This window comes from Saccostrea cucullata, unplaced genomic scaffold (genome assembly GCF_032062105.1).
Source record: "Saccostrea cucullata isolate Sc308-1 unplaced genomic scaffold, CSIRO_AGI_Scuc_v1 ctg7144, whole genome shotgun sequence".
Taxonomy (NCBI): domain Eukaryota; kingdom Metazoa; phylum Mollusca; class Bivalvia; order Ostreida; family Ostreidae; genus Saccostrea; species Saccostrea cuccullata.
In genome coordinates this window covers 1-13,955 of record NW_026928270.1, presented here as the reverse complement: position 1 = coordinate 13,955, position 13,955 = coordinate 1, and the positions used below count along the sequence as shown (strand labels likewise).

The window sequence follows — 13,955 nt, the reverse complement described above, 5'->3', positions numbered from 1 at the left end:
GTTCAAAAAGTAACCCTTATCAGTCAAATTGCGTACAAGGACTAACCCTAATACCTCTGGTGGGCAAAAACAATAAACAAAATCTGTACAATTGTATGGAGACGAATACTGAATCAATGGAATTTGAATGCAGGGCAACGTCATGACGTCGGACTATTATGACGTCATTAAACGTTGATTGTTCTTTCAACCATCGGACCTTGGCGTATCAGACCATCGCACTTAAACGTTAACGTGTCTCATAAGAAACGAGCCATCGGACTTCAGTGTGACCATCGGACTTTAGAGTCCGTAAAGACGGTGAGCCATCGGGGTTTGGCGAGACCATCGGACATTGGCGTTACCATCGCACTTTGGAGTCTTACAGACATATACACACAAAAAATGGATTTGGATTGAGATCAATGCCAATGACAAAGTACAAGTGAATGTAAGTTTTCTGACAAGGAAATGAACATATACTCATCAATATCATGAATTTTATCCATGCAAACAGTTAATGTAAGTTGTAAAACAAGTATGACTACTAACATACAAAGTAATGTAGAACTATATTTCTATGAATCATGTGTGAAAGTCATTTGACAGTCACACAGTATAAAAAATTGTTGTTAGTTCATATTAAAAATTTGGCTGGGCTTTTTTAACATCCAGCAGTATTACATGTATACATGCATTGTACTTTTAAGTTAGACTTGGAACAAAACTGTAACTGTAAGGGTTTTGAGGTGTTACTATTAATTCACACAGAATTCCAGGATACACAAATAAACAACAACACCTCACAATATCTTATTCTCATACATTCATTCATATTATTAGAACAATTCATACACACAGTCTAGCACTTCCTACTCTTTGTGAATCAAAGAGCTTAACAATAAATACTTAATGTTATTGAAAAATCTGTATTATAAATAAAAGCAAAACAACAAAAATATAACAAAACAGTGCAAACATTAGGATTAAAGTCTGTAGATTCTAAAATTTTATCTCATACTGAAAAAAAAATGTAAATCTGAAGCATATTTTCATGGATTGTAAAGTTATCCATGGATTTACAGGTCAGGAAATAGGAGTGAACTGCACAACTATTTACATTTATATAATTTATTACCCCTGCTTTAGGAATCTTTGTTTAAACAAATACAATGTTTTTACGTCAAAAATTGAGGTATGGACAAATTGATTCAAATAATTTTGAATTCTTTAAAAAATTGTCCTTGTAAAAAAAAATATTGGTATGTTCTTATACATGTAGTGTCCAATCAGCACAGTTAGAATTAAGAAAAATATTTGAATTCAGAACAAAAAGAATTTGACTAACAGTCCACACTTATTCCCTTCTTTGAAATTAAAACAAAGATTTTGATACTCTATATTAGTCTTTTATAATGTATACAACCTGTAGCAAAAACAGGAAACTGTACTTGATTTATATTGACTAAACAAACACCATCATGTAAAACGACCAACATGAAGTGATTCTGAGTTTCTACATGTGGAGTCATGTCTATAAGTTTTCTATTTTGATAAGCAGTCCATGTAACAGTACTGATCCTCTCTCCTTTGTGGCCCACTCTAACTCATTGTTGGAGAATTGTGGATCTATTTGTTCATTGAGCCCAAGACTCTGAGGTCCTACTTTATAAGAGCCAGGCTTTAACCAAACCTGAAATGCTACACGAACATGGAATGTCCTCTTGGTTCTCGGCTCCAGTAACCTGGAAATATAACATACATGTACAGTGTATTTGTAATGGACCTAAATCTATATTTATATGTGGTTCTATGACATGTACATTATATGATTAAAATTATATTGGAATTACTATATATTGTGTATTTTATTTTGATGTAATTTCATGAGTATATCCCAGGATTTATAAAAAAAAAAAAAAACTACAAGTACAGTAAGCACTAAGCCCACAAAAGACCTGTTAGGAGACATGAGAATTTTTCTGAGACTTACTTGAATTTGGGTGAGAACTCGTTACATCCTATGTATCGTATGGTGGGAGACATTAGAATTTGTCTGAGACTAGAACTGTCGGGACGGGATTTCTCCGTGAATGGTACTGACTGAGGTAGCAGAGTACTACCTCCTCCCATCTGATCATCTACAAACATAAACCTCTCTAACATCAAAAGGGTTACATCAGGCAGTTCATATTCAATACATCAATCAGTTTGTGGTAAACAACAGCTGATAATATACTAAGAATATGACACACAGGTAAATGCATATGTAAATTTGAAAAAAATTCATTGATCCTCTTTTATTGGAACTGTTCATTTTTTTTTTTTTATTTTCATACAGATATAAATTTATGAAAGTTTTCCTCAAACATGTTTGAAATGATTGGTTTCTGAAGCCTGACAAACAGATTAATTGAAGTTGATCTTGTTTTAATTAATAAGACCACTTTCAGATAAGGTTGTAACTGTACTCACTACAGGTGTGTATATCCCCAGTATCCAGGATTTTTCTGAGGACCTCGAGCTGTGTACCATAATACGCCACATGCCACTTGTCAGACGCCACAAAAGACGGCGCTTTCTGGCGTTGTCTACAATTTAGAATAACATTTACCATATGACATTTATATTCAATGATGTACATGAACTTAATGTATAATGATACTTTCACAAAACATGTGTATCTAGTAAATTCAATATTTTGGTTAAGTTTGATGACTTAGTGAGACTCACTTGAGAATATATCGGCACCACCCCAGGGGCACCGCATACTCCCTGGGTGGCTCCCCCCTCCTAAGATACAGATCCTCCGACCTCAGTTTATGGCAAGACTCGCAGTAACACGTCATCTGCTGTTCTTGGAAAAATCCCTCTGAAATTGGAGTGTCCAGGAAGTGTACAGTCTAAATACATGTATCTATCTTAGTCTGGTCCGATTTATCGAAAAAAATACTTCTAACGGCAAATAATTATTATTTGGTCCAGCATAGTTTTTTAACCTATTTCGAGTATGCTGAATCCGAAAAAATATGCTGGCCTGCATGAAAATGGCATTAAAGAGGTCAAAATGGCGATTCAAAATGGCGGACATCCAATTTTTCTAATTTTCTCTTAATATCGTTCAAAAAGGAGAAATAATGTGTGAATATCTCACTGAGTGTAATTCAAGTATAAAAATAAAAACAGAATGCTAACATTGTTAGTTTAACTCAGAAAATTTAGTCGTTTCTACACTTAATTCGAATTTTCTCTGATTTTTTGGTCTATTGTTGTTTATTCCGCTTTGTTCAGGATTTTACATTTACAAATATCCATACACTGCAGATTTGTAATTTTTCTTCTGCATCTCACTATTCTACAACTGAATGATGGCACAGCTGTAAGTTAAAAGTCTTAATGGCGATTCAAAATGGCGGATATATATTCATCATTTTTTAATTTTAAATTATTTCTTAATGTCGTTTACATAGGAGAAAGGAATTGTGTATATCTTACTGAGCGTATTACAACTATGTAAAATGCCAACAGAACACTTATTTGATCACTTTCAATCGGAAAATTTAGTCGTTTAAATTTGAAATGTGTTAATCAATTAGCTCAAAATGGCGATTCAAAATGACGTCTGATACAATCGAATTTCGTAGAAACTGCTTAATTCTGGTTCGTTTTGCAGAAAATACATTACAGTTTGTTTTATATATATATATATATATATATATATATATATATATATATATATATATATATATATATATATATATATATATATATATATAGTATATTGATAAGTCCATTCATTATGAACAAAATACTTGAAAAGGTTCATTTCTTCTGGAAATAGTTAAAACAAACTCGACTTAAGAGTTTCCAAATCCTGTCATTATCAACTCGCACTTTTACCTCAACATCCCTTGGCACACCACCTAATAACTGAAGAAATTCTTGACCGATTTCATTAAACACTTTGTTCTAGCTTTTTAGCACTTATGACAACTTAGTATTAACCTCTAACATCTCCTATTCCAGATTTATTTGATATATGTTTCAGTCTGTCATCAGAAGTTTGGTATTTTCAACACTCAAGTAAAATGGTGTCCCGGGTCAAGGATGATAACCCCCTTGGCATGTAAAAGATCGTTTCTCTGGAGTTCGAAAAAGAGTAAGCTCACTGGGGGCCGCCAGAGAAACCAAAATCCTTCTAAAACCGATTATTTAAACTGATAGTCCGCCAAAACATGGCTGAAAAATTGCAGACTCGGCGTTAAACAATATACAATCAATCAACCAACACTCAAGGATTAACACATTTATGTTCAAATGTTAAAAGTCTATTTTGTTTTCCAAAACCGTATGCAAAATGAACTAGAATACTGAGAGCAATTAGCTCACTAAGTGATACCTCGGTCTCCCATTTGAATATAATGACAGTGTCCATGTTTTGCTTTGGGAAACCAAAAATATGTGTCGGATCAAAAAGTAAAATAGGAGGTCACAATGGTAATATTAGCTGCAGAACTGTAGCTCTCCGGAAAAATATATAGTGACAGACCGGAGAGCTACAGTGCCACCCATTGAAAAAATTGCGCACAAAAAAGTGCGCTCGGTTCTGGATTATTTCTTGCAAATTCTTACCTCAATTGCAAAAAAGCTAGATTTCAAAAAAGTCACTACTCCTATACCAGTTAATCTCGTAGTTTACATCGGTACGAAGCGCATTGGACCGAATCATCTTGCAAACCAAAAATGGCAGTATAAACAGGCGAAATTTACGACGATCTCAATTTAAGGTCCAGGAGGGCTATGAAAAACGATTGTAAGGAATGTTTTGTTCTGGAAACAGTGGAAGAATGTGTTAGGAACACTTGGTTAGTAATATTTTGAGATGACAGTCTTAAAAAATAAATCGAGAAACAGCGCACATTTTCGTGCGCAATAGATATACAGTTTTTTGAATGGACGGCACTGTAGCTCTCCGGTCTGTCAATATAAATTTTCGGAGAGCTACAGTTCTGCAGCTATGGCAATATAATGTAATAAAGATTCTGTGAAAGTTTCATCAAATTTCATTCAGTGGTATTAGAGGAGTTGCGAATAAGAGATGGATACCTCAAAGCGTAACAGACGGACGGACATACACCGATTAGTCTGTACCGATTGCTGTTTACCCTCCCGCTTTTCAAGCGGGATTATTAAAAAAATCTCTGATATTCAAGACATGTAGCTTTTTATTTTGTGACCTCGTATAGCTTTTGTTGTCTTTTAGAGTAGAAAGGACATTCTATTTGCAAAAAATTCTCAAACTTGATCATCTGAAATGACATTGTGTGCATATTTTGGTGAGAAAAGTTGTAAAATTATGCAATTTAAGAGCGCCTGCAGATTCCTCGTGATTCCTATCACTTACAAGCTTTCGTATCATTAGACCTAAGCAATTCCTGATTTCGATCTAGTCAACACTTCTCTTGAAAACAAATTTTTTTTTGAACACTTCAAGAACTTTACAAGGGAACTTGATCCACACTTCTTTGTTAGGATAGTGTAAGGTTTATCAAGAATCGAGGGGGGATTGAACACAAACATTTTCTTCTTTCAGATTTTTGTAAATTTCAAAATTTTTAAATTTATGTACACTATTCAATACAAAATTATCCGTTCACAGCATGAAATATTTTAGAATGCAGTTTTATTTTTGACTGAGAATAACAAAATGCAAATGAAGGGATACAGAATCAGAGCTGGACAATCAAGAAAATTTATGGTTTACGTATATTATGCTGATAATTCTTAATATATATGTTTATATTTGGATATCATAATATATTCAAATTCATAATATGTAACAATTACTAGCCCTATAATTGATCGTGGTCAATCATTTTAAAATCATACTAAGTTATGTTACACTACATCTGAACATTTATTAAACTTTTTTTCCTACACTGGACTAAAAATAGATCAAGAATTTCCAACAACTGAATGTTAACTCGCCTTAATGCTCGGGGAATAGTGCTCTTGGGGTAGTTTAATTTTCATATTGTCCTCAAAACAGCAATTATTGTGTGATATTATTTACTTTTTATATGAAGAAGCATGGTGAGACAGATAAAAGGTAGAATGTCTTCGGAATTGTCGTCAAAAATCTATCTTATCAATAGAAGTAATTAAAGAAAAATCCATGTTATAAAAATCCTAAGTCATTAACAAAAATATCCTCCAACTTTCATTGCATATTTGAACATTATTTCATAAATAAAAAAAAAAACTGTAATTTTTTTTTTCTGCAAAACGAACCAGAATTGAGCAGTTTGGGTATTTTACGAAATTTGAGTGTATAAGACGTCATTTAAATTGCTATTTTGAGCTAATTAACAATTTTGAAATTTAACGACTAAATTTTCCTATTTAAAGTGATCAAATTAGTGTTCTATTGTCATTTTACATAGTTGTAATACGCTCAGTAAAATATTCACAAATCCTTTCTCATATGTAAACGACATTAAGAATGAAATAATTTGAAGAAAAAGATGAATATCCGCCATTTTGAATCGCCATTTTGACTTTTAACTTACAGTTGCACTATCACTCAATTGTAGAATAGTGAGATGTAGAGGGAAAAATATAAATCTGCAGTGAATGGATATTTGCAAATGTAAAATCCTGAACAAAGAAGAATATAGAAACAATAGACAAAAAAATCAGAGAAAATTGGAATTAAGTGTAGAAACGACTAAATTTTCTGAGTTTAACTAACAATTTTAGCATCCTATTATAATTTTTATACTTTTATTACACCCAGTTAGATATTCACTCATTACATCTCCATTTTGAACGATATTAAGAGAAAATTTGAAATCCGCCATTTTGAATCGCCATTTTGACCTCTTTAACGCCATTTTCATGAAGGCCAGCATATTTTTTCGGATTCAGCATACTAGAAATAGGTTAAAAAACTATGCTGGACCAAATAATAATTATTTGCCGTTAGAAGTTATTTCTAGCCTTCTTTTTAAAAATCAGGACCAGACTATCTGAGCCTAATATAAAATTTCTCTCCATAGAAAGTGGTAACAGTTTATCTCTGATAACATACTGTTGGAATACTAGACAGGAAATGGTATTTCTGATACAAGTGAAGTTTATTAATTAAGACAGAACACCTGTAATTCTCCCTGTGTGTTACTTACCAGGTATACCCATCAGGCTCCTGACCTTAGAGCAGGTCTTGGCATACTCACACGGCCGAATCACAACACTACCCAAGATGGTCTCACTTGGACTGTTCTTTTCTTTCATCACTGATTAAAAGAGAATGAAAAAGTCTTACTTTTCTAAGGAAGTGAAACATGGTTTTTGTAGTGTTAGAGGCATATGTGACATTTGATTTCCTATTATTCTTGGTTTGTAAACATATACAGTGAAAATGATGTGTGTTTTTTTTTTTCTTAACACATCTAGTAATCCATCATAAATGATGCCACTTCCCATGCAAGAAATTAAGTCCTTCATTTAAATTTTGATCTACCTTTTTTCCATGTAAAAGTCCTGCACTTGTAATGATTTGTACTGAATATCTCTTAAACCATTTATAATTAAACTGGATCACTTTATCCAGTTCTCGTTCTTCCCAAGAAATCCCCCACCTTCTTCAATGTCTTCCTTCTCTGCTTTCTCCTTATCTTTATGTTTTGGTTCAGGAGATTCACTGCTGTCCACATTTGGAACTACTGTCACCTGAAACACCAGCATTAAGTTATAAGAAGAATTCCCATGTATATACCTGCATGTGTATAGATATATTTTCTTTAAATCTTGTAAGTGCAAATATGAAAAAGATTTAACTGACATTGTGGGAAAATCTTCAAAAGTTTTCTGTCCAAAATAGTGAGCTACTGAATCAATGAGTAAACTTGTTCTTAATGGATTTTTTTTTAAACTAGCTGTTCTGCCCTTCTTGCTATTTTACCTTGTCGCATTTCCCATAAAGATCCACCACTCCATAACAGGAGCCTGGTACGTCCCTGGCAGCTACACCCTGATCCACGCCATTGAAAAACAGGTGAAGATTGGACTCTTCATCAACCATTATCCCAATCACATGACCTACTTGTAGCTCATCTAGATTTGGACCATAATTCTCTTTTACCTACAACATCCAAAATGAGACGACTTCAATAAATATAAAAAAAAATTATCAAACAGAAAACATCATCTTTATTTTTGCCTAAAATTAACCTTGTTCTGAAAAATTTTCATCACAACCAGATTTTTACCAAATAAACTGAACAGTCTGACAGAAGATAGAAAGAAAAAACTTCAAATTCAAGATGACTAATTAGCAAAATGAATTTATTATGGAGCCAATCTTAAAATTTATATTTTCTAATGAGCCATCATAAATTTGAAGTTTTTATTCTTTTTATCTTCTGTCAGACTTACAGTCCTATAAGAGAAAGCTTTCTGAATCTCTCTCTCTCTACAAAATAGAACTTGCCTTGCACCCCGAGTTGTACACCGCGCTACCCTGGATCATGATACAGGACTTCTTTATAGACATGGAGGAGACCGGGAAGGTGTACTTATCTGGAGGGAATCCCAGCACACCAATCATCAGAGAGAAGCTCCAGCGGGGAGTCAGGTGTCCAACCCGCACCTGTGTAAAGTCAAACGAGTTTCATCATAAATTTACCAGTCATTATTATCAGCAAGGTACACAACATGCAAGAAGGGAGATTTCAGTATCCCACGAATCTGAATTTTGCATTTCAAAGGCTCAGAATGCTTTACTTATAGAATGATATCGCTAGTCAGTTATGGTATCAAAAAGTATTAGTACTTGACATATATCTCAATGGTGAATGTATGGCAATACCTGGAACATTTGGTTTTTGTGTAGTGGTTGACTTGTGACAATCAGTCCCTGGTTGTAACTTTCCGTTCTCTCTGCTGTCAGTCCACCATTACTCAACATGATATTTTTACCGTGGTTGACATGGAATCCTAGCGTATTGGGGTATTCCTCCTCTGTATCTAGGTCTGCGGCCTCGGCTAACTCTGACATGACCGACTGAGACTGCTGACTAGCCATCAAAGAGGCGTCCCAGGAACAACTACTGGTGATCGAGATCATCTCCACTGGACCGTAAAGGTCAATCACCACGAACACGTTCTTAGGGATGTTGGAGGCTGCCACCCCCATATCCTCCCCGTTAATGTACAGATGAAGTGTACCGTCCGAGACTCGACGAATGCCCACGAGATTCCCAACCTGTAACAAGCAGAAAAATAAGCTACAGATAGCCAAATCCTACTTACATAATAAAATACACCAAATCAAATATTAGATTTTAATTTCATACATGAAATTTCATACAGTGCTTAATATTTTATGTACAGAAGACCTAATATTCCATGGAATACTAAAGATGGCTTTATAGTTTATATTCTACACAATCTGTTCACAATTTTCAATAATTAAATGCAGTGACCTCCCTTAAACCAATGGGAATTTTACCTCAAGTCTCTCTAGAGCTGGTGCGTAATTCTCCTTGATAACAAATCCGTTTTTCCTGACCTCTGACCCCGTTATTAGCCAGGTCAGTTTAGAGGTCATTTCTAGGGCAGATGCTGGGATGACGGAGGATGAGGTGGTGTCTGATATGGCCAGAGTGGTCAGTCCAATGTGTAGTGACCCTGACCACACTCGACATACCTGGTCAATTCTCACCTGTAAACAATATAGGTAAACTTATTTAAAAGAATGTAGTGTACATTTGTAGCAAAATACCTAGCAAAAAATGTACAATGTCTCTACATGTACATGTATTAATAAAAATTTTCACATCTTGGAAATTCCCCCTAAAAGAAAATTTTGAGTCAAGAGCAAATTTAATTATTACAATACTATTATTTATACAAGATATAAATGATCTGTCGTCTAATAAACTTTACAACAACTCAGTTAAACTAAGGATTTACCTCAAACATCTCATCCCTCTTCAGAGGATCCGAACTAAACACAATGGCATTATTGTAGCCTGTAGACCGAGCTGTTGTACAACTATTGTTCTTTATTGTAATGTTTTTACCACAACACAAACTGAATCGATGAGACACCTCTGAAACAATCAGAAAAGAGAATACATCAGAAAATTTTTACCACTAAATATAAAGTTTGACAAATGAACTGTAAAACAAGGGACATTGATCAGTGCTTGATCTAGGAGATGACATTATATAAATGGTGCCTGTTTTGTAGGGTAACATTTTAAATTGACACCCCAAGGAAAACCATTGTCAACCGACGCGTCAGCGGAGGTTGACAATGGTTTTCCGAGGGGTGTCAATTTCAAATGTTACCCTACAAAACAGGCACCATTTATTTTATTATACTGAATGTCTTATTGATTTAGGACGTCAGCAAAAAATAACCGTCGATCGTCTTTACGTTCATGTATAGAAAGCTTTCACACTCACCGGTTCACTAATCTCCTTACTGTTTGTTTGATACTCGAATTCGAGTCATTTATCATATAAAGTTTCGTTATTTCTGGCTCGCAAGCATGTTTCCTACACTCGCAAGCATGTATCGTCTGTCGTTTGTTGTTTTCAAGTAAGCTATATCGGACGCAAGCTTTTATTGACGTCAAGTTAATTCCGGTTCTTTCAAACGCGCAACTGACGTTTTGAGAATTCTACGGTGAACCGTACGCGCATAATTTCCACGCATGTGGCATTACCGTTGTGTTACCCGTTGTCACGTGTGTTGCTAAGGCTCAGGGTAATCGAACGGATTGTTACCTGCGTCTAAACCAATCAGATTTTAGTATTTAACATGAAAGTATAATAAGTACTTTTGTTACCTGACGATGAGGGAGACATAATGGCCTGATCTGAATGTAAGAGATTATTGTCTGCAGATGGATACACTCCTGATCCACTGGTGATCGAAACCTGAGCACACTGTCCATATAGGTCTATTACAGCGTACACACCTAAAAACAAATACAGGAAATTATGTATTGCAAGTGGAAACAAAACTATAAAGTACTAAAAAGCATAAAGAAAAATAGTCTTACCTACAAACTAGATTTCCCCTGTAAAACTACGTGACCAAGTGATTTGACTTACCATGTGGGACATCTATACAGGCGGGGCCCTGATCGGATCCGTTCAGGAAGTAGTGTAGAGTGCCATCAGAGCACCGCATGATCCCGATTCTACAACCCACAGTCACGGCGTCCAGGTCCAGGGGATAACCGTTCCTGATCGTAGAGCCATCCTGCATTATGGCTGCTCCACTAAAATAAAGAATATCATAGAAAATGAACAAAATTATCCTAATAATGCACATCATTTTGAAAGATTGAAAGTCTCATTTAACTGTACTATCAAATAATATCTTTTTTTAAAAACTCTGGTAATAACATTACATTATTGCAATTTTTAAAGTCACTTTCAATTTTTGATCATTGTATAATTTACGGTATTAAAAATTTTTTAAAGAGACTTTTTTTTATTACATATGAACCAAGCAGACAGATGAGCTAAATACCTGAGCATCCATGTGTCATACACGATATCTGTCATTGTGTTTGGGAACTCCAGTTCCTCTGGCTTTATTAATGTTACACCTGCCTCTAACGACCCTGACCATCGGTCCACCATCTTTTCTATAATGACTTCAAACAATTCATTATCCTTCAAGGGGCGACTGCTCATGATGATGGCATCATTAAACTCCCCCGTGGCATTGGGCCGCAAACAGGTACGACCATTGTTTGTTATGGTAGAATTCTGTCCGTGAATATGATGAAATCTGAGTTCCTCTGAGTCGCTGGCACTGCAGGAATCAGCATCAGGAGACAGGGGATCTGTGTTTGGAAGACAGACGAAATCAAGTTACGGATTACATCACTATTATCCAATCCCATGAATCAGAGGTGTTGACTTTTGACATGATCACTGCATATGAATCAACTGATTATTTGAATATACTGTCCCTAATTAGAAAACATGCCGCAACTGCAAAGATGCTAATTATTATGAATAAACAATACTACATCCTCTAGATTTACCTGAGTGGTCCACTATAGTGGTCTGTGCAGCCTGTCCATAGAGATCAATTACCCCGTACACATTAGGAGGGACCCCAGTGGCCCCCTGACCCTGATCAATTCCATTTACATAGAAGTGAAGACTACCATCCCCCCTCCTCTTGACCCCAACTCTGTCTCCTGCCTGTAGAAGAGGATAATTAAGTAAACAATTATATATTATATTTATACGTCAACTACATATTCACAAACAAAAGGAAGCAGGGTTGTACATGTATTTCCTTTCAATCAATTTAACTTCTCAGCCTTATTAAAGAGAACGAATGGCAATTTACTTTCGAATGTCTGCTCGAGCATATTATATACTAAACTTGACCATTAATTTAAAGTTTATTGTCATTAGATGATTTTTATTATCTTTTTCCTTTCCCAAAAATATATATCTTCATTAGAAGATATCTAATAATACTAAAATTCAATGAAGTACATTTCCTCCTGACTGACCTTCAGTCTGTCCAGATTCTGACCGTACATATCAATGACCGTTGTCCCGTTGTGCATTACCCCTGTACCCGTCATCATCCAGGTCCCTGACCTTATGTTGGTCATGGTTGAGGGAAAGTCAAGGTCATTCGGTGAGTGAAGCGTGACCCCAATCTCTATTGATCCCGCCCACTTGTCCACCATTTTGTCAATGTGAACTTCAAATAATTCTTCTTGCCTGAGTGGACGACTGGTCAAAACAACACCATTGTTAAAGTCATCTAGGGCGCTGTCAATGTAATAAATCAAAAAGTTACTAAATCATACAGCATGTTCATGGAGAATTATACAGAATTTAGTAAGAAAGTGTCTGTTTTCAACAAACTTTGGTCTGTGTGCTGTTCTTTGGTTATTGATGACTGCAGCATGTGACCCACATCTTGTATGAAACAACAGTCTCTCCACAGGTTCTGCTTCTGAAAAGTTGTTCACATAATCTCATTTAGAACTCTTTTCTCTTACTGTAATTCATTGTATTCTTTGTCACTTTTAAGAACGTGTTACCTTCGGATGAAATTTCATCGTACATGTCTGGGAATTGTCTGAACACATTCCGCACCCTCTGGACAGGGGAGGTAATGTTGTTAGGGTAGTTAGGGTCATTCTGATCAAGGATGCTGACCTTGACAGCCATACCATAGAGGTCAACCACACCCCAAATTGTGGGCGGAGTCTCGTTAGAGGCCACGCCCTGATCCTCTCCATTTATATAGTAATGTAGATGTCCGTTAGATTTCCTGATCAGTCCAATTCTGTCTCCCTCCTGTCAATTTATACATCATTACATAAAATATTGTTTAGAAAAAAGGATTTAGAATTTTATTAATAACTTATATTGTGGCACATATGATTTAGGAACAATATACAGATTATCATTAAATCATCTCCATAAAAATATCTTATGTAAATCATTAAACACAGGTAGATAGTAATAAAGGTAGCCTGAGGAATGAGCCCATTGTATCCCAGGTGAACTCCAAATATAAATTCCACCCTAACTGTAACATGAATGTGTGGACTCACTGTTAACTCGTCCAGATTATAGATGCCGTATTCCCTCCGTGTTCCCTTTCCATTGGTCAGAATCCCACAGCCACTCATCATAATGGTTCCTACAACATTCAGGTCTACAGACAATGTAATCACCAGTGTATATAAATCTAGGTTACTGGTTTATACAGTTTGTGTATTCATCAAACAACATGAATTTGTCTCACTTGTAAATCAACATTTCTTCTACACACGACTATAACACATACAGTTCTGATTAGATAATATAGCATCTATATATTACTAACAAACAAGACAATGTTGGACTAAACTATTGATTTAAGAAAATAATGCACTGACTTAACTCATTAAAATTAAAAAGCATCCATA

At 35.2% G+C, this 13,955-nt stretch overlaps 1 protein-coding gene across 1 annotated transcript; it reads right to left on the bottom strand.

Moving 5' to 3' along the window:
- Positions 1–1,440: 1,440 nt before the first annotated feature.
- On the bottom strand, positions 1,441–13,702 carry LOC134277006 (neuralized-like protein 4; the record flags this gene model as incomplete). The annotated part of the gene is made up of 19 exons (XM_062759285.1): positions 1,441–1,724; positions 1,973–2,120; positions 2,455–2,570; positions 2,713–2,851; positions 7,164–7,274; positions 7,620–7,710; positions 7,943–8,122; positions 8,471–8,629; positions 8,849–9,244; positions 9,491–9,703; positions 9,955–10,094; positions 10,839–10,970; positions 11,107–11,276; positions 11,531–11,849; positions 12,054–12,216; positions 12,537–12,804; positions 12,901–12,991; positions 13,080–13,338; positions 13,599–13,702. Coding segments are annotated over 19 exons (3,410 nt in total), but the record flags the coding sequence as incomplete, so codon positions are not given.
- Positions 13,703–13,955: the final 253 nt, after the last annotated feature.